At 48.5% G+C, this 24,457-nt stretch overlaps 1 protein-coding gene across 2 annotated transcripts in view; it reads left to right on the top strand.

Moving 5' to 3' along the window:
* Nucleotides 1-24,457, top strand: part of KDM5B (lysine demethylase 5B) — an 877,335-nt gene that overhangs the window by 88,213 nt on the left and 764,665 nt on the right. For both annotated transcript variants that reach the window (XM_078644101.1, XM_078644102.1), the window contains exons 2-3: nucleotides 7,376-7,453; nucleotides 23,349-23,471. In XM_078644101.1, the coding sequence (XP_078500227.1) occupies nucleotides 7,376-7,453; nucleotides 23,349-23,471 (201 nt within the window). The remainder of the gene's footprint in view (nucleotides 1-7,375; nucleotides 7,454-23,348; nucleotides 23,472-24,457) is intronic.

The following is a 24,457-nucleotide window of genomic DNA, read 5'->3' as shown; positions in this document are numbered from 1 at the left end:
TTCACGCTCACCCTGCACTCATAGGGATCACAATGCACTCCCACTGATCACCATGCACTCACACCATTCACCTGCTCACCCTGCACTCACAGTGATTACTCTGCATTCACAATGTACTTGCGCTGTTCACCCTATACCTCACCCTGCAGTCACAGAAGCACACTACTCAGCCTGCACTCATGTCATACCTCACTCACCTGTCCCCCTCACTGCTGAATATATAACTCACTCAAACAAGCCCAGCAGTAATCATACATTCATTCGTCCCATTCTGAACTTGAATCCATCCCCAAATTCGTACGGCCATCTCACTCACCCCGCAGTCACTCCTCTCACCCTACTCTTACACTGTTGCATCGCTCACTGTGCACTCACATGGGCACTCTTGTCACCCACACAGTGCAGAGGGTTAATGTGCCTGCTACATAGAATGTGTACAATGCAAATCACAGAAATGAGTGTGAGTAAACTATGAGCAGCGCTATAAAAAAAATGAAATGTGGTCAGAAAGGTGCTATAGAGAGATGAGGTGCATTGTTGGCGAGTGGTAGTGAGGGAATTCATGGAGAAGAAGGTAACGAGGGTGGGGCACCAAAAAAGACTGTTGCACCGTGTTCAACCAGTATTAGGGCCAGCTCTGGCTAGGAGTGTTAGCCTCCCGAAGTTCTGGTCTAGTCGCTCCCCTGCTTCTTTCGATTATTATCATTATTTACATTTGTAGTGTGCTACTGTTTCCAAACGATGTCCTGGGGCTAATAACCATCTGCTGCCTGAAGGCAAATGAGAAACACAGAAGGAGAATGAGAACCAACCAAATGTGGTAACCTACAGAGCATAGAGAAATGTTTTTATATCTTCCTAAAGGATAATAGATTCTTGGTCGAGTGAAGCAAAGGAGAGTGCGAGTCCCATAACTGCGCGGCCTGCACCAAAACAGCGAGACAGACAACTCATGCCTTCTTGAATCAGGGAACAATAAGCAAAGTGGCACAGGCAGAGAGGAGCATACAGGTCCGACCCGTATGCTTGGTGAGGAGAGATGAGAGAGGACAGCAAGGTAGTGAGAGAATTTGATTGAGATCAGGGACGAGGAGAAATGTAAATTGCAGAAGAGAAGTGTGGACACTCTAGAAGTGAGTGTGAGCCAAAGGCGAGGGCTTCTGTTAGAACAAAGGGGAGATGTGAAAGATGAATGGGAGATGTGAAAGATGAATGGGGGGACTGGAGAGGTGTAAGATACAAATAGAAAACAAGTTGAATGGAGAGATGAGGTGAATGAGAAGTGCTGAGGGGAACGGATGGTGACGGGGCCAGAGAGGCCATGAGATAAATGTGAGAGACTGTTAGAGATGAGGGCAGTGAAAAGACAGAATGGCAAGAGGTGATTAAAGGTGAAGTGAGAGGTTTAATGGGGAGAGTTCAGAAGTTGTAAAAAGGGGTGAAAGGAAATTGCCTGCAAAGTGAGAGAGGGATCCGGGGTTGGGAGAGGAGAGAGGAATGGAAGGGAGGGGGTGAGGGGAAAACTGCATGGGTAAACTGCTTAACTCGGCACAAAACCACCAGGGTTTTGGACCCCTGCTTCTCCCGGCCAGGGCCAGGTGAGCTTCTAATGTGGCAGCATGTATTCCTGTGGTGTGGAAGGCCATTCACAAAGGTTGACTAGAAATCTTTCTGATGTTAATTGCTGTATTTTGGTTATAAACAGGTACTGATGGGGTGAAATCTTTCCTCAGTGTTACCGTGTGTAAAAAAATAATTTCAAAATAATGAAACAATGCTATCCCAAAATACGCAGCATCACATAACATCATTTACATTTTCTTCCCACACAATTTTGTCAAGCCTGTCGCGTAATTTGATCCTCAACTGCCTCATAATTCCAGTAGCCCTGCCTACAGGTTTAGAAATTTTATCAGGAGGGGGTCCTTACACCTCAAAATGTTGACAGGGGGGTCTTGACATCCAAAAGTCAAGATGTTTCTCATAGCTAGCATAAGCCCAAGGGTGATCCACTGTGTAAGGTAAGTGTTCAAATCTGTCGGTGCCCAAATGTTCAATAGGCATCTACGGACCTCAAGACCAAGCTGGGTGGTGAGCACTGTGTTGATGATGTTGTGTATACTACACCAATGGGATTGGATGAAGTCGCATTCCCATATAATGTGCATAAATGTACCGTCTTGGCCACATCCCCGTCTACAATCACCCCGTCCTCTTTACCCATCCGCACCAGCTCAGGTTCAGTCACATATACCCTATGAAGGATTTTGAGTTGCACTAATCGGAGTCGCGCTGGTATAGCCACGACTCTAGGCGAGGAAACGGCCTTTTGCCATTCTTCGTCATCCATCTCAATTCCATCCCCTAACAACTTTTCCCAGAGTGTATGAAGAGGGTCTGGCATATTATTTATCAGTTTCTTATCACAGGAATAGTTTTATCCAGTAGGTGTCCATCCAGTAAGCTATCCCCTAACGGAGAAGACTCCGGGTGGGTGACACCTCGCAGCAAAAGGGAGCGCAAAGCGCGTCTGATCTGCGTGTAGCGAAAGTATTCTGTGTCAGCCAAGTCGAATTGTTCTTCCTAAGGCGGGGAATGATTTTTTCCCCATAGAGCACCTATGCTTGAGATTCCAATAAGGTCCCACTTGTCAAACCCCTTGAATCTCCACAGGCTACCCAGCTGCTCTGAATCACACAACAGAGTCACAAGTTTAGGCCTGCGATCCCAGACAAGGCTTCTGGTGGCAGTGTGCCAGACATGTACCAAATGTTTAGTGGAACCCGTTAGTTCGATTGGATGATTTGTATACTTTCACTGCCCGCTTTTAGGCTAGAGTTTTTTTTTTTTGGTAATCACTTCAAGAGAGGGTGCGTGTGTTTTCTAGCTCTCTTCCTCATGCTCTTATCCCACCCCTGAATAACCGCCTCAATGCCAAGTGTTACTCTGTCATGGGCTTCTCCTTCTGTATCCCTACTGTGTTGCCTTAGTACTTGGATACTGCTTTTTAGGTCTCGTGCCTTGCGGTGCAGTACGCAGCATAGCGCACACAGCGCGAGACCTCTTGAAAGGGCTTTAGAAAGCTAACCACACGCTTGTGCGTGTGGTTTTGCTTTCGTCTGCTGTTACTGGCTTTCGCATGTTTTTTTATTTTTTTTAAAATAAATACAGCACGCGATTGGGCAAAGGCTGGCTCATGTCCCGTCTTTGCTCCTCCCATTCCCACTGATGGCTAGCACGCGCAGCAGTGCGCGTTCGCCTCGCTGCCGCGCTCCCTCCGCCCACTCCTCTGTGGTGCACCACTGGTTCTATTCCAATTATAATGGCCGGAAGTGGTGTTCTCAATTGTGCTGTGATGCAGAGATGTATGGGGACTGCCGATTAATATATTTCCTCTTGTTTTTTAATGTTCCCTTCTCTGTTTACCTCCTGAGTCCCCCTCCCTATACTGCACATGCACAAGAGGACCTCTGCAGAGTGCACGCTCCACAAAAGACACCGCTGACACTCTACCCTCTCAGTGCAGTGTTACTGAACATAGCCGCTTCTTGTATCCAAGAATACCTTTGAGCTAGCTAGGTGGGTTCATGCACCCACTCCAGAAGACTGTGCTATGCTGATCAGGGCGGGGCAGACTCGAGCTTTCATCCTTTAGAGGTCCATGAAACGACAGTTCACGTGCTACAGCACAAATATTGATGCCATGAAAAAGCATGAATAATACATGGCTCCGGGTCACATTTAATTGATCAGTAGAGTTCGTGTTCAGGAACCCATCCTTTAAAGTCGTCAAACATAGCACCATTAAAATGGGTAACGCGTTAAGTTGCAGAGATTAGAAACTAAAGTATGGAGTGCTATGCAACACATCTAATTGTCATTCATACACCTGTTGGATATTTTCACTTTTTTTTTTATTAAAGAGTGAAAACGCATATGGCGAGTGGCAGTCGATTTAAAAGCCCTTATGCTTCATACAGATTTTATTTTTATTCTTAATATGTATTCCAAGCAAGTTTAGAGGAGAGGGAGGGCCCTGGTGATGTCACCGCTCACTACCACTTAAGAAAGCTGGGGTCATCTATGCGGATGATGTCCTCCTCTACATCACAAAGCCAGACACCACGATCCCGGTGCTTTTTATGGAACTGAAACGTCACGGAGAGCACGCGGGGTACCAGATAAACTGGCACAAGTCAGTACTCTACGACCCCAGCGGGCGCTGCAATTGGAAGGAATTGCCAGATAGGTTATTGACGACAACTGAGGGGTTCCAGTACCTCGGGGTCCATGTGACGCTAGATAAGCAGTCGTATGATAAGAATGTCGAACGCATAATACAGAACTTTGTGGAGGACGCGCATAGATGGCGACAGCTCCCTCTCACCATACTAGGGTGAGCAGTCGTGTTTAAAATGATAACGCTTCCAAAATTCTTATATGCACTCCAAAATGAGTATTACCCCCTGCCGCAGACAGTGTTCAGGAGAATAAGTACGGAACTAAGGGCCTTCCTTTGGCTGGGCAAACAGCCGAGGGTCGTGTTGAGTACCCTCCAACGTCACCAGTATAGCGGAGGAATATCTCTCCCAAATTTGGAGGCCTACTATTGCGCAGAACATTTAGCCCTATTAATGACTGGCTGCACGCACCGGTGGACCACCCCACATATGCCCTAGAAAGATACCGAATGGGCACCCGGCCCTGTATTTATTACCTATATGGGGGAAAGAGTAGGACGAAACTCCTTCTGGCCACGGGGCTCACCCTGGCAGTGTGGAATAAAGCGTTGACACGTACGGGATGGAAGAAAAAACCTACCCGTCAGACTCCGATCTGGCAATGTACGTGGCTGACAGAACTGCATAAATTACAGGGCTTCCAGCGCTGGGATGATATTGGGATCTCGAATATAGGTGACCTAATAGCCAAGGGGGAGTTGAAATCTTTCGCTGCGCTACAAAGGGAATTTTGCCTGCACAGCACACAGATCTTTAAATACACACAACTACGACACGTGTGGCGAGCAGAAAAAATCCAACTGGCCTCGCTCCCGGACTACACACCCCTGGAGGGCAGACTATTGCAGGAACAAATCCCAGATAAGGTAGTGTCCCTTACGTATCAAACAGTGATGAACAACATGACAGACGACCTGGGAGACCTCAAGAGGAAGTGGGAGGCCGAGGTGGGTGAAATGGACACGGTAGACTGGGACACAGTCCTAATGCATCCCAGGGAAGTTGCCATCAAATCCAGGCTACGACTTATACAATACAATGTGCTACACAGAACATATTACGACAGGGTGAGACTAAATCAGATGGGTAGGATCAGTGATACGCGATGCCTGAGATGTGGCAGAGCTGAAGGAGACTTCTACCATATCCTTTGGTCATGCCCTACAATACAGAAATATTGGCAAGAAATTTTGAAAGAGTTGGGGGAGGTGCTGGAGGTCACATTGCCGTCTGATCTTAAATTGGTCCTTCTAGGAATGACAAATGATGTAGACCTTGCCCGTCCCCTGCTGATTTTTCTAGTCCTAGCACTGGTAGTAGCAAAACTGGATGTAGCTAAGTACTGGGGAACCGCCACAATTGGGGGAGTGGAGACGAGGGCTAGATGTATATATGGCGGCGGAAAGGGTCACATATAAGGCGAGAGGTTGCCCCAAGAAATTTGGCAGAGTATGGGGGGAAATGGAGAAAATTTCATGGGATAGATGGGGGGGGGGTTTAAGATGGGGCATAAGGTGGATGGACATATAAAGGACCACTGATCTCTCCTACAATCCGGGACAAGCAAACCGACCCGGATCCATCCGGGCATTCTATGGGTGGTATGAACTGGAAGAAAGTATCTGCTGAGACTCTGGGGGGGATGGGGGGTTGAGGAGAAGGGAGTGGGGACCGAAGATGATGTGACCGTAATGTTGTATCATGAGAAAATGCAAATAAAAATGTTTATAAAAATAAAGAAAGCTGGGGTCAAAGGTCATACTTTGCTTGCTCCTATCTTTCCTCATTCCTTGCATTTACTAACTCCAGTCTTTGAATTCGATGTATTACTAAGGTTTCCACCTGGTTTGGCCAGTCTTTCTTTTTCAAGAAGCCAGAGTTTCTTAAAAAAAAAAAAAACCTAGGCTGATTTAAGAGGAACAAAGCTTTCCTTTCTGCAAAAATGTTGTGACTGCAAGTAGCCCCTAGCCACACCAACTCCCGAATGGGAAGGGGTGCGATCCCTCCCACATTCCATTGTTGCCAGCTCCAGCTCTCGCCCCTCCCACTCTCTCCCCTCATTTTGTTGGTGCTCCTTGTCCCTCCCACCCACCTATGCATTTGGCTTCTATACACCACACTTCTCCCCTGTCAGCGCTTGACCTGTCCCCTCGCCCTCCTCCCTCCTATTGTTATTTGTCCCATATCCCGACGCTCTCAATCCTGTCGTCGTTCACCTAGTACCCGACACTCCCTCCTTTGTCGTTGCTACCCCTGACCCCTCCCCCTCTTGTGGCTGTTCCTTTACCTGCCTCCATCGGAAACCAGCATTTACAATGCAATAGGTCGCACATTATTAATGTTTAAGCTATTGGTGTTGCATTATTTAGCAATGCCAATAGCTCAAACTTTAATAATGCGAGACCTATTGCATTGCAAATGATTGTTCCCTCTTCCCACCACGTAGCTATCTGCTGCCCCAACAGCCCCCATCCACCCTCACCCAGCCTTTTTTTAAATGATTTAAATATTTTTTGGGAGGGTGTGGCAGCAAATTGCTGTCTGCTCCTTCACTTTACGTTTATGATTATATCTTGGATCAGTAAATCGACAAAAAAAAAGGTACCCCCATAATTTCTTATGTGCACACATGTGACCGCGCATGAATGCATGTGCTTATATGATGACGTGGCGTCCTACAGCGTTGGCTTCAGCAAACCTTTTATTTATAAAAAATGTTCCCCTCTCTTGACCATTGGTGTACAGCATTTTCAAAGCCAGCAGGTCCCAAAGGTGAGACCTAATGGCTTTGCCAGTGCTTGTTTTCAATTGTTGACTTTGATTAGGTGAACTATCCTTAAAGTCATGACATTTTGTAGAATGACTAGGTGAACTATCCTTAAGGTCATGACATTTTGTAGATGGTTACATGCTTTGGAAGAGACTTTAAAAGACCCCTGTAGTAACCTGTTCCCTGTTCTCTTTTGCCACCCTTGCTATCTGTCCCCCCCCCCCCCTATATTTCCTATGCTTGGATTAAGAGTAATGTCGATGAAAGTTCAGTTCTCACTTACGGGGCATCACCCTTGAAGTTTAGCTATCAATTACATGTACTGTGATTTTTTTTTTTATGGTGTTACTTATCTTCTTTTCAGGACTGGCAGCCACCGTTTGCATGTGATGTTGATAAACTCCACTTCACCCCTCGCATCCAGAGGCTGAATGAATTAGAGGTAATTTCCTGGGGGAGAAAAGTAATCTATGTGAGCAAAATCGTTTTTTTTTTGTTGGTGAAATACATTTTACATGAGCCCAATAACTGCAGTCCCAGATCATTCAGTTGGCATAAATACAAAAGTCATTGAGCGCCTCTCATATAAAAACTGTACACTGCCGTTCCAACCAATGAGAAATTCTCAAGCATTGAATCTTTCATAGAAGTCGCATGCTTAAATCATTCCTCATCATTCTGAGAGGCTCTGGTAACTTATAATAGTAGTTAGCAGTATTACAATGGCTGTAGAACAGTGTTTGTTCAGTAGCACATCACCTCATTTCAAATGACCCAAATATCAGCCAGTGATCTGAACATGCTCAAATTCTTCAGCCCCCTCCCCAAATGCCACCACAGCTCAGATGGAATGAATGAATGAATGAGGGACTATTAGAGTGCACGGCTAGACTGAAGAGTGTCCAGGCACTAAGACCACAACTGTGAATGACTCGCATAAAAGAAGGTAGCTTATGACTGGGGAGGAGGGTTGGTTTCATGCGAAAATATGAAACTTACAAACTTTGGGGAACTGAAGTAACTAACTTCTCTACACAGTTCTACAAGACTGCAGTTCAAGAACCAGCATACCTAGGCAAACATGAATGTGCAAGACTGTTGGATGAGGGTATAGTTACCTTGGCCTGGTTCTTGAATTATACCAGTGTACACAATACAATTTCACAGATCAGCATACCCACTGGGAAATCAGTTTTTAACACCAAAGATCTACTTGGCTCCTTTGTTGATAATTATTCCAGACTACGACCCTGCACCTTCAGTTATCCCAGTATCTAGACAACATTACATTTGAATAGGTGGACGCGGACATTGAAGATCAGTTAAACAGTTCATTAACTACAGACTAGATGACCGTAGCCATTAAAGCAATAGCAGGGGTTCAAGTCTGTGAAATAGGCGGCATGACTCAACTTTTATAGGTAATATGTAGGTCTGTCTGCCCCTGATTTTTACCCCCACTCCCTTTAATCACTCATACTAATTTCTGACCTTTCTGGGAAAGACCAGTCTACTGTCGTACTGCCCCCACTGTTCGAGAGGTTATAACCATGTTATTGAAACTGGTAAAGAGACCGGAATGCTGCTCATATTGCTGTTAATAATCCATGTTTTTATACTAGTACTTGACAAAATTATTGCTAGTGTATTCATGCCTTATGTGGACCTACCCGGTCAGTCTGCGTATATCCAAAATCGGTTTACTTTGCATTACCTTCTCAAGCTCACTACAATGCCACAATGCCTCTGTGGTGGGACTTTTGTGGATGCCGGGAAAGTGCTTTTCGAGTAATTGCTTACATTTGACGTGGGAGTTTTTTTAATACACTTTATGCAGATGACATAGTACATGTACAAAAACCTGAGATTTACATTGGAGCAAAAATATGAAAAGTGACAAAATTTGGCAAAACGCTGAAATATTTTGACTTGCAGCACTAACGAAGAAAGCAGGTTATGATTTCTAACTGCTTTGGTGGGCTGACTCTATAAAATACTTGAGTCAAAATTGTTAGTGGCCCAGACTGGATGATCCCTGAGAAGTGTAGCATGGCCCATGATAAACTGACATTACTAGTGAACCGTTGTCCTATGCTACCCATATCTACAACAAGCTGTATCGCTATTATTAAAATGGTAGTCTTGCAGAGAATCCAGTATTTATTAATTACGATTCACTTTCTTTTGGCACAAGCAGTATTTGCTAAGTTAAAAACAATACATTTAAAACCTACTTGATCTAGGGTACAAACTAGGATTTGGTGGCAGGTGCTTGCTAGTCTCATGAGGGAGGAAGCTGGCAGTACCTTCGTTACAACTGTACTATCTGGCTTCACAGGTGCAGTTTGCAACCTTTTTGGTTTTGTCCATCTCTTTGTTCCAGACATTTGCAGTTACAGATGAGTTGTAACCAGTGGCACCTTGTAGACAATCTTAAGTATGCGTCCAATGAATAACTAGACCGGATTCAGCACTCCACATATTGCATGGCATGGTCAGTCATGCTTTGCAGGACTTTAAGTACCATTATGAACAACTAATGTCCCTTTTACTTCCAATGGCTGATAACCAGACTGCCGATTTCCCTGAAGACTTGTTTCAAATGGATCTTGAGCAAAATGAATTTGAAGACACTTGGAGACTTGTTTCTGAGGGAGAGAGGAGTCATATCGGTATACTCCTTTAAGGGAGAGAGGGAAGGTGACACACTATTGCTTTAATTGTTCAATTCTAGACTCAAAAGTATAGCTGGACCTTATGTGGGAATCCTCTCCACATACTCTTATCAGAATATGAAGTTCTCACTACATTGCTTATGGAACGCAACATTAAGTATGTGGTGACATTCTTTTGTATACAGAAGCTTGTAAAATTGGGTTAGTGAAAGTCTCAGCAGTCGAAAAAGCCTGGTAAGAGGACCTGGGACCAGAACTGTCAGACGAGCGTAGGGAATATCATCATGTCAACTGGGTCCCATTCAGAATTTAGAGAAAATTAGTCCATTTAAGTGTTCTGCATAATTTATATTGCACTCTGAAACTACTGGCTAAATATAATCCGAAGGTTGATAAATGTAAAGGATGCTGCGCCAAAGGGGCAGCCTTCCTGCAGTTAGCGTGGTACTGCCCTCATTGGGAGCTATTGGCCGAGGTGTTTGCTTATTTTACTGCATTCCTTTCTACTTGTTGCACTAGTGATTTGCGTAGCTAACGTGCCGAAACCCTACAGAAAATATGTTGCTGGATTGGTGAAATGGGGAGTAGGGATGCATTTGATGGGTGGTTTGATGCCTCAACATGATTATTGGATACACAATCTGAAAGAGACACGTTAGTGATAGATTCCTTACCATAGAATATCCCCAGGCGTCAGACTGGGGATCCGGAAAGATTTTCGTCAGCAGTACCCCTGCGCGTCGGAAGGTGGCGTCGTGCGGCTCTGCGTCCGTTGCTGGCATCTTATGTGCCGAGATGACGTCACAGAGACTACTTAAGCGCCACACATGCGCGCTGGTGTCAGTTCGTTCTTTTTCCGCGCCAGCAAGCGCAGATCTGGTTAGACAACGTACCCTAGTCACTTTTTGACTTTTTTGGGAGACTTTTTGTCTCCACTATATTGAGTCTTTTGACTCCTGGTGCCACATAGGGATGCCTGGATTTAAATCCTGTGGGGCCTGTTGCCGCACGATGTCGGTGGCCAAACCCCATGGCGTCTGTCTCTACTGTCTGGAGCGCCCAGATGCAAGATTTTCTTGCTGCCATGGACTGCCTTTTCGGGCCTCGGGCTCCCACTGGCACGCCTTCAGGCCCCGCGGTCCCACCTGAGGGAACTCCCTTGCCGCTGACTCCGCTACCGCGGCTGCCAGCGGCTCCGGCGCCGCAAGGTCCTCCGTCGGCGTCTCTGGCCCAGCGCCCCCCAAAGCTCCATTCCCGGCGCCGCAATGTTTGTACAACTCCGCCCTTGCTCCGGTTTCCGGACAATTTTGCTCTGGGTTGGGACCCTAACTGGGATATGGAGCCAGATTGGCGTTCCCGGCGCTGTTGGACCATTCATATTCCCCCTGTCCCTCGTCAGCCGCCGCAGCCTGTGCCTCAGACAGTGCAGGAGGGGGACAACTCTGAGGGGTCTGAGGACCCTCTTGGACGGCAGTGCGAGTCGGAACAGGAGTTGACAGAAGAGTCGGATGATGCAGGTGGCCTTGACCTCTCCTCTGAGCCTGATATCCTTTCTCCTCCTGCTGTAGCCATGGAGGAGGGCCCCACATACATCGTGGTGCTCCGTAGAGCAGCTGAGTCCCTTGACCTGCCTATGGTAACTCTAAAAACGAACCTCCTCACTGAAGTCCTTCAGCCGGCGGCAAGCTTTATGGAGCCTCTGCTACCGTTCAATGAGGTGTAACGGATGTGTGATCGGCACCTGGTCTAGGCCAGCCACGGAGGTCCATTTGGAGAGGAACGTGGCCAGGCGTCATCGCCTGGCCCCGGGTGACACTGCCTTTTTAACGACTCACCCAACTCCGGAGAGCCTGGTCATCCAAGCCTCCACCTCCCAAAGCGCATTCCCTACCGCCCCGCCGGATAAGGAATCTAAGAAGCTGGAACAGTTTGGCAAGAAACTGTTTTCCTCTGCCAGCTTAAGGCTGCGGTCGGTGAACACCGCATGCCTCTTGGGCTGCTACTCTCACGCTGTGTGGGACACTGTTGCGCAAACGCTGCCTCAGTGTCCGGAGGAACTTCGGGCAGTGCTTTTCTAAGCTGTGGCTGCGGGGAAAGATGGCGCAAAGTTTGCCATCCGGTGTGGACTGGACACCGCGGATTCTTTGGGTAGGGCGAGTTTCACCACAGTGGCCCTCCGTTGTAACGCCTGGGTTTTCAGGGGATGTTCAGAGTTCCCTTATGAATATGCATTTAGATGGTACCCGCCTGTTTGGAGATAAGGCAGATCGTGCGCTGGAGCGTTTTACAGGCTACTGCCAAGTCCTTGGGTCTCTCCACAATGCGCCCAGCCACGTCTGCTTTTCGTTCCTTTCATGGCCACGGAAGGGGTGCCCTGACACGTTCGTTCAGCCAAAAGCCTGCGCAGAACCAACCTCAACGCGTCCGCAGATGTGGACAGTCCACTTCCGCAGCACCGCCTCCAAACCTTCCTAGTCCGAGCTTTGGGGTGCACCACACGCCAGTGGGTGGCAGGATTCCTCATCACCTCCTCCACTGTTGTTCTGTCACTTCGGACAGGTGGGTGCTGCAAATAGTCTGAAAGGGCTACTCCCCCCTCCGCCCCCCCCCCCCCCTACCCCCAGCCATGCCACCTCAGTTCCACCCGTTGGCGGTGAACAGGAAGTCACGGCCCTCTTTGCCAAGGGGGCCATCGAGCTCATTCCTGGGCCAGAAGTAGGACGTGGGTGTTATTCCCGCTACTTTCCAGTCCCCAAGAAGGAGAAAGGGGGCCTGCGCCTCATCTTGGACCTCAGGAACATCAACCGCTTCCTCCGGAAGGAGAAGATGTTGACTCTGGCTCAGGTCTTGGTTGCCCTCAACCCTGGAGACTGGATTGTGGCGTTGGACTTGCAGGATGCATATTTTCATATCCCTGTCCTGGTGGCCCACCGGCGTTACCTGCGGTTCACGGTAGGCCAAGAGCACTTTCAGTTTGCCGTGCTCCCCTTCGGCCTCACCAGTGTCACTCTGGTGTTCACAAAAGTGTTGGCGGTTGTCGCAGCTCATCTGTGAAGATCAGGGGTTCAAGTCTTCCCTTATCTCGACGACTGGCTGTTAAAGGTGGGCTCACCCCAGGCAGTCATCTCCCACCCCCAGACTACGGCCGACCTCCTGCATTTGCTGGGTTTCTCCATCAACGTGCCGAAGTCGCACCCAAGTCCCTCTAAAAAGCTCCCCTTCATCGGAGCGGTTCTGTTTTTCGACGGAGTTTCGGGTTTATCTTCCTGAGCAGCAAGTCCGGGATAATCGGGCTATGATTCTGATCTTTCAGCCTCTATCCCGGGTTTGTCAGGATGACCCTCTGGCTCCTGGGCTTGATGGCCACCTTCATCCGGTTAGTGCAACATTCCAGATGGCATATGCGGGCTCTGCAGTGGCACCTGAAGTTCCAGTGGGCAAAGCATCAGGGCAAACTGTCCGATCATGTCCCGATTTCGGAGGACACTGCACGACAATTGCTGTGGTGGCTCACGAATCGCGATTGGGTCAATGGCAGATCCCTCTCCCTTCCCCAACCGTAGCACACAGTGGTCACTGATGCGTTCCTCCTGGGATGGGGCGTCCACTTGGGAGAGGCGGAGATCAGGGGCCTCTGTTCCCCGGCACAGTCTCAACTCCTTATCAATCTTTTGGAGTTTCGGGCGATCCGTCTTGCACTGAGGGCATTCTGTCCGGGGAAGTGTGGTGTAGGTGTTCACGGACAACACCATTGCCATGTGGGATTGCAACAAACAGGGGGGGTGGGGTCGTGGACCCCATGTCAGGAGGCTCTGCGCCCCTGGACATGGCTGGAACATCAAGGCATTACCTTGGTGATTCAACACCTTGCAGGTTCTCTGAACGCCAGGGCAGACCAACTCAGCCGCCGGTACATGATGGATCAGGAATGGCGTCTGAACTCTGATGTGGCGCAAGGTCTCTTTCTGCAGTGGGGAGAGCCTTGGTTAGATCTATTTGCCACCGAAGAGAACGCGCAATGTTATCAGTTCTGCGTGTTGGAATTTCCATGGAGGCACTCGCTCGGCGACCCTTTTCGTCATGAGTGGAGCTGCGGTCTGTTGTACACCTTTCCACCTATACCACTTCTGCCCAGAGTGCTGAAGAAGATTCGGCGCAACCAGGTCCAAGTCATCCTTGTGGCTCTGGATTGGGGACAAAGATACTGGTGTATCGAGCTACTCAGCATGGCTTCGGGAGGCTCTTCTGTTGCAGCAGCTGAGGACGGTCCTCTACCCGAACCTGTCCAGCCTCCACCTCCATGCGTGAAGATTGAGCGGTGACAGTTGACACCTTTCGATCTTCCTCCCGAAGTCTGTGATGTCATTTTGGCAACCAGGCGTCCCTCCACTAAGACTGCATACGCCTGCAGGTGGAACAAGTTTGTGGCATGGTGCACTGCAAAGTCTGTGGATCCCGTTTCTGCCCCTCTTTCCAAGGTCCTTCTGTTCCTTCTCTCTTTGGCCCAGCAGGGCACTGCTCTGGGCACTATAAAAGGTTGTCTTTCGGCCATCTCTGCCTTTCTACGGCTTCCAGATCAGCCTTCTCTTTTTAAGTCCCCGGTTAATCGTATCCTCAAAGGCATTACACACCTGTTTCCTCCTGTGCCTTTTATAATGCCTCAATGGGACTTAAGTCTTGTCTTGACCTATCTGATGCGCGCTCCCTTTGGGCCCCTTCATAAATGTCCCTTGCGTCTTCTCACTCTAAAGACAGCTTTCCTGGTAGCTATCACCTCTGCCAGAAGAGTGAGTGAGCTCCAGGCTCTTTCTTCTAAACCTCCTTTTTTCTGTTCATCTGGACAAGGTGGGTTTAAGGACTCGTCCTTCTTTCTTGCCAAAGGTTGTTACACCCTTCCACATCGGGCACACCATCACTTTGCCCACCTTCTTTCCACCTCCTTCAAAAGAGGAAGAGAGGCTCCACCGTCTCGACCCAAAACATGCGCTCTCATTCTACCTGAAGCGCACACAACAGTTCCGGGTGGATGACCAACTTTTTACTGGCTATGTGGGTGCCAAAAAAGGTCTAGCCATGCACAAACGAACGATCTCTCGGTGGGTCGCTCTGTGCAACAAAGCATGTTACTCTTTGGCTAAGAAGGAGCCTCCTGTGGGGCTGCGTGCCCATTCTACCAGGGCAACGGCAGCCACTACTGCCTTGGGACACGGCGTTCCCTTGCAGGACATTTGTCAGGCAGCTATGTGGGCCTCGCTGCACCTGTTTACCAAGCATTACTGACTTGACAGTCCAGTTCGGAGAGACGGCTTATTTGGCAGTTCTGTTCTCCGTGACTTTCTGGTTGTAATCTTGTTTGCAGACACACCACTGGGGTTGGTATTGCTGGGGTATCTATTCTAAGGTAAGGAATCTATCACTAACGTGTCTTTTTCAGATGCACAAGTTACTACTTGTGTAACTTTAAATCTGTAAGAGTCATTAGTATTCCAAGATAAGGAATCGGTCACTAACTAATGTCTCTTACAGATATATTGTTACAGAAGTAGTAACTTGTGTGTTGAGAGCACTGTAATAAGATGTGACCAGAACTTAGGAGCCGACCGGGCCTAAGAACATGGAGGTCGGGCCTCCCCTTGGAGTGAGCAGTGGTGAGTCTTTGACCGCTGGGGACAGCGGGGGGAGCAGACCGTACCCGCTCTGCGCACTACAGTGACTGCCTCACCGCTGTGAGTAGTCCTTGGTGACTCAGACCTCGGAGGTTGGTGCCCACTGAAAGCGAAGACCCCTCCGGGGATTATCTGCTGCCATGGGGAAACCTAGGAGTCGCCAAACCAGCGCCACACTGGACCCAGAAGATAGCACGCAAGAACAGTCCGCAACCAATTCAGATGACCCAACTCCGCAGTGGCTCAACAAAATCCTGGAGGCAATTGCAGACACCAAAGCGACCCTCCACCAGGACATTACTACGCTCGCTGTGGGACTTGGCCTGCTGAGCGAAGAACATAAAAACTATTGGAGAGGGTCAAAGAGATGGAGTCTAACGTAGCGGAGCTGGCACCAGCCCATAAGGCATTGGAGCAACAGATGGAGGCCCTCGTAGACTGAGTGGGTCAATTGGAACGCTGGGCGTAGGATGCTGAAAGGGGCAACCGGAGGAGCAATGTACGTGTCCTAGGGTTGCCGGAAGGAACGGAAAGCAGTGATAAGGTGGCCTTCCTTGAGAGCTGATTTAAATCTGTTGTGGCGTCAGAAGGCCTCTCCTCCTTCTGCACTCTTGAATAAGCGCACAGGGTGGCGGCCAGACCTTTGGTGCCGGGGAGACCACCAGTCCGGTGGTGGCCCGTCTGCTACATTTCCGCAATAGGGATCTCCTCTTACAAAAGGCGAGAGTGGACGGCCCTTTCACTGTTGATAACAGTAAAGTCCCACTTTTTCCAGATTACACGCTGGAAGTCCAGAAGAAACTGCTGGACAGCAACCTAAGGAGCAACTGAAACGACTAAGAAGGCGCATCCGCAAGGGAACCTTCAGGAAGCCGTCCACATCACAGATGGAGAAAGAGGTTGGAGGCTCTGCAGGCTGTGGTGGATCTGATGGGGAGCCAGGGCTCCGCTCCGGGTGCAGGGACTAGTACCCCCTGGAGAGTCTAGTGAAAATGAAACTGACACCTCCCAAGCAATAGTGTGAAGATGCCGGAGGTGATGCCTCGCACGGCGGATGACATCATCTGATGTGTCTGGTAATCTGGGGCAGATGTGCTAACTAGAGACTTATTGTTTCAGTGTTGTCCGTCTTGAGCCCTGTGCTGTGTCTTGCTTATTGAAGGCTGGTGCGCTCTCCCTGAGAGGAACATTTCTTTTCAGTCCTTTCTTGCTCTTTTCTGCCTAGCCTACCCCCGTTGAGTGCCTCACTAGGTTGAGACCTCACTTAGCGTGTTACGCAAGATGTTTGGGCAGCTGACTTGTTGGACCGCCCTGAGATCGGGGAGTTGATCACCATAAGGGTTTTTTCATTGTTATTTTTATAACCAGGAAAGATTGCAGAGGGATGGAAAATTGCATGCAATGGGTGGGCGGGGTGGGGAACCCGGTTGCCGAGATGTTTATTGGTGTGTTACAGCAGGTATGGCTGGAACTCAACAGCATATACGGTTCCTAAAGTGGAACATTAGAGGGATGGGATCCATGGTGAAGTGTCATAATATTTACTCCTACTTGAGGCGTAGGGACATAGAAATAGCGTTCTTGCAGAAAGCCAATTTAAATTGTGAGAAAGCTTGGAAACTGAAACGTAGTTGGAGGGGTCAGGTATTCGCGACCACCTGCTCCGCCTTTGCTAAAGGGGTGTTGATTTGGGTGAAACCAGGAGTTCCTTTTGCAGCAAAGAGAACATGGTTGGATGAGCGAGGCAGATATGCCCTGGTGGCGGGGAGACTGGCAGGGCGTGAAGCTACACTTGGAAATGTTTATGCCCCTAATTAAGATCAGGTTGGCTTTTTGGACCTATTTTCTGCTACCTTAGCGGCTAGCGTACAGGGCAATCTAATCCTTGGGGGAGACTTCAATTGTGTTGCGGATGTTGTTGTAGACCGGTCACACCCGCCTTTAATGGGGTCTGCGGCACGCCGTACCACTTTGGGGTTTCCGTCGTGGATGGAACACTGGGGGTTGTTAGAAGATACATGGCGGCTACAACACGATAGTCGTAGAGAATTTTCCTTCTCCCCAGTACACCAGGTGCGTACGCGTCTTGACATGTTTTTATGCCCCCCGCTTTTATCAGTACCATCACGTGCACAGAATATCTAGGCCGTGCGCTGTCTGACCACAGCCCATTAATAATGACACACCAACCGCTGGGGCCGTGTCCTCCTGCTCCCACTTGGAGACTCAATCTGGCCATGCTGGACGATTACCTATTTCTGACCTCGCTAGATACTCTTCTTGATGCATATTTCCCTGTCAAGCCAACACTGCATCCTCAGTCCGGGTGGAATGGGAGGCATTCAAGGTGGTGGTGCAGGGCCATTGCCTAGGACAGGTGACGGGGATCTATAGGGAGCTTCGCCAGGAGGTCCTCAATTTAAAAAAGAACATTTGCAGGATAGATAACATTCAAGGTACAGGGGAGGCGACTCAATTGGCATTGCAGGAAGCGCGGGCACATTATAATGTGGCCCTTGAATGTTTACGCAGTTACAATTATAATGAGTACCTTGACAAAGTGCAGAGAGAGGAAGGAAAAGCGGGCCGCCTTTTAGCTAGATTGATCCAAACCGAACTGGGTGGCTCCCCTAATACACCATTGGATACAGAGGCTGGTGGAGTGCAGTACTGCCCCGATGACATAAATGATTCCTTTGCCGCATATTATGAACGCCTTTATACGGCTTCGGCCGCGGTCCCTTGTTCTGTAATTGGAGAGTTTTTGGACCCTTTACCCCTTTGGGTGTTGGCGGATGAGGATCGGGAGGAGCTGGGAGACCCAATTACCCTGCAAGAAATTAAAGCCGCTGTTCATGCGTTGGCAGCTGGTAAGACGCTGGGGCCGGATGGACTTCAGGCTGAATTTTACCAGCGCTTTTCTGATATACTGGCGCCACAGTTGGTCTGGATGTATGCAGATGCCTATGAGGCTGGGGTTCTGCCTGACTCCACTCGGAGTGCCCTGGTAATCCCTCTTCCGAAAGTCAAGTCACCGAGGGCCAGAGCCAAGGATTATAGGCCCCTTTCCATGCTTACCCTGGATTTCAAGATCCTGAGCAAGGTACTGGCCGGTAAGCTGGCTCCTCACATGAAGGCGCTCGTGCACCCGGATCAGAATGGATTTATACCTACCCGTAACACCTCTTATAACCTTTGTAGGTTTTATTCCATGCTGATGCTCCGCTTCACCCTCGGGCTGCGGTGGTTTCTGTTGACCTGGAAAAGGCCTCCGGCACAGTGGGATGGAAGTTTTTGTTTGAAGTGCTGATGCACATGGGGTTATTAGATGAATGGGGCATATGGGGTTAAGAGACAAATGGATTAGTTGGGTACGGTTCTCCAGTATTAGGGTGTCTTTCATAGATTCACATGCTTGAATATTCCCCGTCGACGAAGTGGGAGTCCCACAATAAATAAAATAGCAATAACATACTAATAACATATGTATGTAAATACAATAACACATAAAATATACACTAGAAAAAGTAGTAAATACCCAAACACAATTCCTACATAGGAATACATGGTAGAGAGAAAAAACACTTGTAACATATTCCTGTCATTATGTTAGTCCAAACTAAGGCCAATCAGGCGTCTGCACCCTTCCAGAACCTTTTCCTCAGAGCTCAGTTCCTCAGATTTTCTACCGCACGTCGTGTGAAGGGAGTCTCCCCGAGCTCTGCTCAGTTTTCTCAATTTCAAGTTTTTCCTGTGAATCCAGCATGTCTTCAAGTCTTTATTTGGACCTTGTTCTTCTTGTGGGAAACTACGTCTTTACTCTGAGGACCCCCACAAGAAGTGCATTTATTGTCTTTTTCCCGACCATGAGGTTGGAAAGTGCAAATTTTGCAGAACCTTCTCTACTAAGACCCTTAAGGACAGAGAAGGCCGTCTCCTCCTATGGCTTCAAAGACTTAAGGATAAGGATTCAGCACTTTCAGACGCAGACAGCCTGGTGTCTGGACCATCAAAAGCAGGCTCCAAACGTAGCAGTGTGCAGACATTGCCCTCTCCATTCCTGAAAAAGAAGAAACTTTCACTATCTGTGGCTCCTGCGGTGTCCTCACCACCTCATGCTACGTCCACGCCCACGAGACCTTGCTCTCGGGCATCTCCTGCGGCTTCCCATCATGTTTCTGCTCCGAAACATGTTTTATCGTCGACAGGAGCGTCTACGATAGTCCCGACGATGAGGTCTGCCGTCTCCGGATCGTCGACGGCGACAGGGACTACGACATCAGCCTCCGGATCGCCGACGACTGCAACGTCTACGTCATCCATGTCGACAAAGGTATCCCTCAGCTTTAAGACTGTTCCGTCTACGATACCTATTGCTTCATCGTCGACTAAGAAAACTATTTCGTCGTCTGCTAAATCATCGTCGACGAAAGTTCTAAAGAAATCGTCGTCGGTCCCGTCGACGACTGCTCCGCTGATGGCGGCGTCATCGTCGTCTGCCGTACCGTCGACGGTGGTCCCGTCGACGGTGGATCCTTCTGCAGCGACTCCGTCGACGCCAATGCCATCGTCGTCAACTAGGTAGTCGACGACGATTCCATCTTCTTTTGCTTCTTTGCCTTTGGTGCCATTTTCTTCCTCCGGGTCTGGCTCTTCCACCGTCGACCCCTTGCACCAACGTCGCAAGCGGCCAGTTGACCAGCTGTCCATCCAGAGTGATCCACAGCCTCCCTCGCCCTTGTTTGCCACGGGTTCTGAGCAGGACTCTGATTCTGACAATGATGTGGATGGTTCCTTCAGAGTGGCACGCAGTCCTTCAGATTTAATTATCAAATGCCAGGACTATGGTTAAGATAATGACGACCAATATTCTCAGGCAGAGGAACATTCTGTGCAGGTTCCAACTGCGACACTGCCTCTGTCGCTCATCTCCAATCTCCAGCATATGTTGGAGGACTACAACCGCCGTTTCCCGCCCTCTCAACAGGGTTCACCTTTGCCACATGCGCCTGCGGCTGTTGCGGCTCCTGCTGCTGTTCCACTGCCACAGCCACCAGTGCCTTCTCCTCAGGTTGAGACGTCAGTTAAAATACACACTACGGTGTACGCTGATGACTATGACGATGTCCTTCCAGAACGTGAAGATGGAGAAGTTCACCATGACGATGATGATGACGCCACTCACATGGCAGAGTGGGACGACTATCAAATTCAAACGCCATCCCCATCTCTGGTGACACCAGGGGATTCTCCTCCGATGGACATTGCAAGTTTCCATCAACTGGGCGGCTCAACGCTTTAAACTGCCCAGAGTCCAGAGGGAGGTGGACTGTTTCCTCTACGATTTTAAAAATCAACCGTTCAAGCAAGTCCACACCATACCCACCATAGATTTCATCTGGAATGAAGGAGTGAAATTAATGCAAACTCCAAACTCAATACCGGCGCAACTGCTTCGCCTTGAAAAAAATATAAGGCGCCCTTTGGATTTCCAGCGTGCCTTGTTTCACAGCCAAAGCCTGACTCTGTGGTCACCCAGGCTGCATAATGTCGTTCACGTAATCAGACTTCTCCAATTGCAACTCCTCCAGATCGGGAGGGTCGTTGCCTGGACGCTATTGGACGCAAGTTTTCCACAATGGCCTCCTCTATGGTAAGGGCGGCTAATGCTTTAGCCATTTTGGGCCGCTACGACCGCCAAATGTGGTCGGACATGTCTGCCCTGGTTGCCCTCATCCCAGACGCTTCCAAGGTGGAAGCCTTACGAATTCTTCAGGAAGGAGAGAGAACGTCTGAGGAAATTATTGACTGCGCAGTTGACATTGCTTGTACTGGCTTTCGTCAGCTTGCTGGGGCAGCGGTCTTGTGGAGGCAGGGTTGGTTACGGTTACCCACCCCCTCTCCTCACCACCGACCGCTTGTTCTCACACCCCGAGCATCTCCCTCTCACGCTCATCTCACCTCCTGTAAATTCTCACCCTCTGCGCCTTCTCGCTGACTGAATCGGAGCGCTACATCACCTCTCCCTCCTCAGTCTCTCTCCATCACCTTCACCTATGCGTCTCCCCCAGTCTCCAGCACACTGAGGCACCCTCCAAATCTACTCCCTCAAACTATTTCTGGTCCCTTAGTTCGACCTCCTTTATCCACCCCTGCATATCCCCACCCCTCCTCCACCTCACCACGAACCCCCGCACGGGCTCACAGTCCGCCCTCACAGCCTCTGTCCCTGCAGCACATCTTTCCTCAGCCTAACCTGAGCCTCGCAGTGTTGTCTCTCTCCCTCTCTCACCTCACACGCAGTCATTCCTCCATCACCTCGCACTCTCAGTCCCTCCCCTCCATCAACTTGCACCCTCACCCCTCCATCACTTCTACCCCTGTCACTGCTCACCCTGAGTCTCACCCCTCACACCCACATCCCTCACACCCCCATCCCTATCCCCCCCCCTGCATTAAACTACTGCTTTCACTCTACGGTGTCTCTTCCCATCCTCCTCTCGGGCTCTCTTCTTCTCAGCCCCCTCACAGTGCCACCCCTGCATCACCACGAACTGTCTGCCACCGAATGTCCATCCCCGCATTCCGCCAGCATCACACCCTCGCCGTGTGCTCTGTCCCTTCGACCTCACATCTCCCACTCCTCCGTCACTCACCCTCTGCCTCACCCCACCCTGTCATACCTCTCAGCCTCACATCGCCCCCTCTCACCTCACCCTCAGTCTTACCCCTCACCTGTTGTACGCTTTCACCCAACACTCTCCCCTCAGTCTCGTTTCCTTCCCATCGTATCTCTCACCCCTGCAGCACCTCGCCCCCTGCCTCACCCTACCCTAATTTCGCCACCCTTGCAGTGTCACTCTGCATCATCCCCCTCTCCCCCTTTGTTCATCCCTCCCAGTGTCTCACCACCCACTAACACCCTGTATCACCTGAAAAAAACGTATTTTAATATTAAGTGAAACTTCTGCTAACCCTTTGTATTGGTGCAAATGTGTATATGCTGATCCCCAAATGTAACACGTCTGTGTTAGTGCATTTTTAATGTAGGACGAGAACAGTTTAGAGGGAGACTTTCCAATTAAGCTTCAGTTAAAACTGGGCTTAGGAATATGCGGGTCAGAACCAAAATTAAAGAAGAACAAGACAAGTTGGGCACGGTACAGAGAGGGCATAATACTGATGAAGCAGAGAAAGCCTGAAGCAAAATAGGTCACAAGTAAAAAGAATATGGCAATTTTAGAAAGTACCACAGTGAACACAACCCTACATCCGTTTGTATGTCCTCTTGAATCTTCATTCGCAGTTTGTGTTATGTCAACTGAGTCCTGTCGTTTTAGTGGCAGAACGTCTACATCTCGGAGGCCCCATCATGTTGTCAAATACATTATGTGGCAACTTTATTTTACAAAATGCTTTCATTTTTTACCGCAAATCATTCAGCCTGATTCATTTGAAATTCCTGTTTGGTGCGAGTAAGGGCAAAATTTAGCATCCCTAAAGTATGATACACAGCTTTTTAAAAATACTGTTACATTGAGGGTTTGAGCGAAGCATGCAGCGACTCAGTCTGTTGTTTGATAGTACTGCAGGCATAATACTGACCAAGTGTTGCTTGTTGAAATCTGGTAACCTCATTTAAGGTTTGAAACTGCAGAGGGCAAGAATTTTAAATTTGGATCTGAAAAACGTTACATGTTTCATCAGGGTTCATTTGTAGTGTTGCTGTTGAGGTGCCTGGGCCAGTTTATCAGTTTGAGCCTCAAACTCCTTAACTATCGCCTCAATTCGAAACCTATATCTTATACAGCGCTTTTAAGTGACCTGTCCTGAATAAAGCAAAAAACAGTGGTAGATGAGCACATTTATTGGCATCAATAGATGTTTTTGTGTGCATCTAACAAAAAAAGCAGTTGCAACTGGAAATTTTGCAGATTTTAAAATAAATTCAGCAGCCTCCAATTCGAAGGCTTAATGTGTGCTTGCTTCTTTTCAGGCTCAGACCAGAGTGAAACTTAACTTCTTGGACCAGATTGCAAAGTTTTGGGAGTTGCAGGGATGCACGTTAAAGATTCCACATGTGGAGAGGAAGATTTTGGATTTGTATCAACTAAATCGGGTAAGACTCATAATGATCAAAGTGGTATAGTGTTCTGTCTGAAAACGTCTGTATCAGGAGAAGGTACTGTAGCATAAACAGTCAGTAATCTCAGAATGTCCTCTACCGTTACACGTTTTGAAGTTAGTCCCGCAAGGGGCATAACCTTGATGACTTGGAAAGGGAATATATCTGGCTGTAGTGCTAAAATCAGTGTCTTAAGAGGCACTTCTCCACTCATCTCTCAAAAGATTTCTGAATTGTTGAGGTCTCATTGTTAGCGAACTTTGTGGCTCTGTGGATAGATTGCAGATACATTGCAGTCTGTATTTGTAGACACAATATGAAAACTGTGCCTTCTGCTTTGATTCCGTACATAGGACTAATCAGCTAAAGAATTCTTGTAAGCGTTATGTCCGCTAAAATCACTTTACAATATTTACCGGAACTTAGTATGCAGTTTGGCCACTACTGTACTTACAAGAGGAGATAGTACGTACAAAAATCAGATGCCAAGCTGATAATCTACACTGGAAATTCGTCTTGCCTAAGATGCGAAGATAAGCAGGATACTCTTTACATGAGGCTTGACTGGTCCTACATCGAAATGGACAGATTTAAAGTGCATATCCCAGTCCTTCACTTAATTGGTTATGGTCACCAGCTAAACCGGCCTAAAAACACTAACTGTTTCTGCATTCTTATAGTGAAATATATATAAAGCAGCTAATTAATTGCACCCACACAGCAACATAAATCAGAAAATTAATCCTGGTGTCAGACAATCCTCAAGAGGGCCTCAAAGTACCTCTACGCATCAGCACTGCAAGGCTTTTCTTATGACAATACAGGGCTTTACAGATCTCTGTAGAAACATATGAAAGATATTGAATCTTAGTGTGGCTTAAATTGGGTCTTGGCCTTGTTCATGTGCAAACAATTTGAGCTTCATCCATCTAGCCATTGAATTGTCTAGCTTAGGCGTCGACTATCTTGGTAGTGATGAG

This window comes from Lissotriton helveticus, chromosome 5_1 (genome assembly GCF_964261635.1).
Source record: "Lissotriton helveticus chromosome 5_1, aLisHel1.1, whole genome shotgun sequence".
Classification (NCBI taxonomy): domain Eukaryota; kingdom Metazoa; phylum Chordata; class Amphibia; order Caudata; family Salamandridae; genus Lissotriton; species Lissotriton helveticus.
Note: the sequence above shows the minus strand (reverse complement) of the source record. Positions and strands in the feature narration are given on the sequence as shown.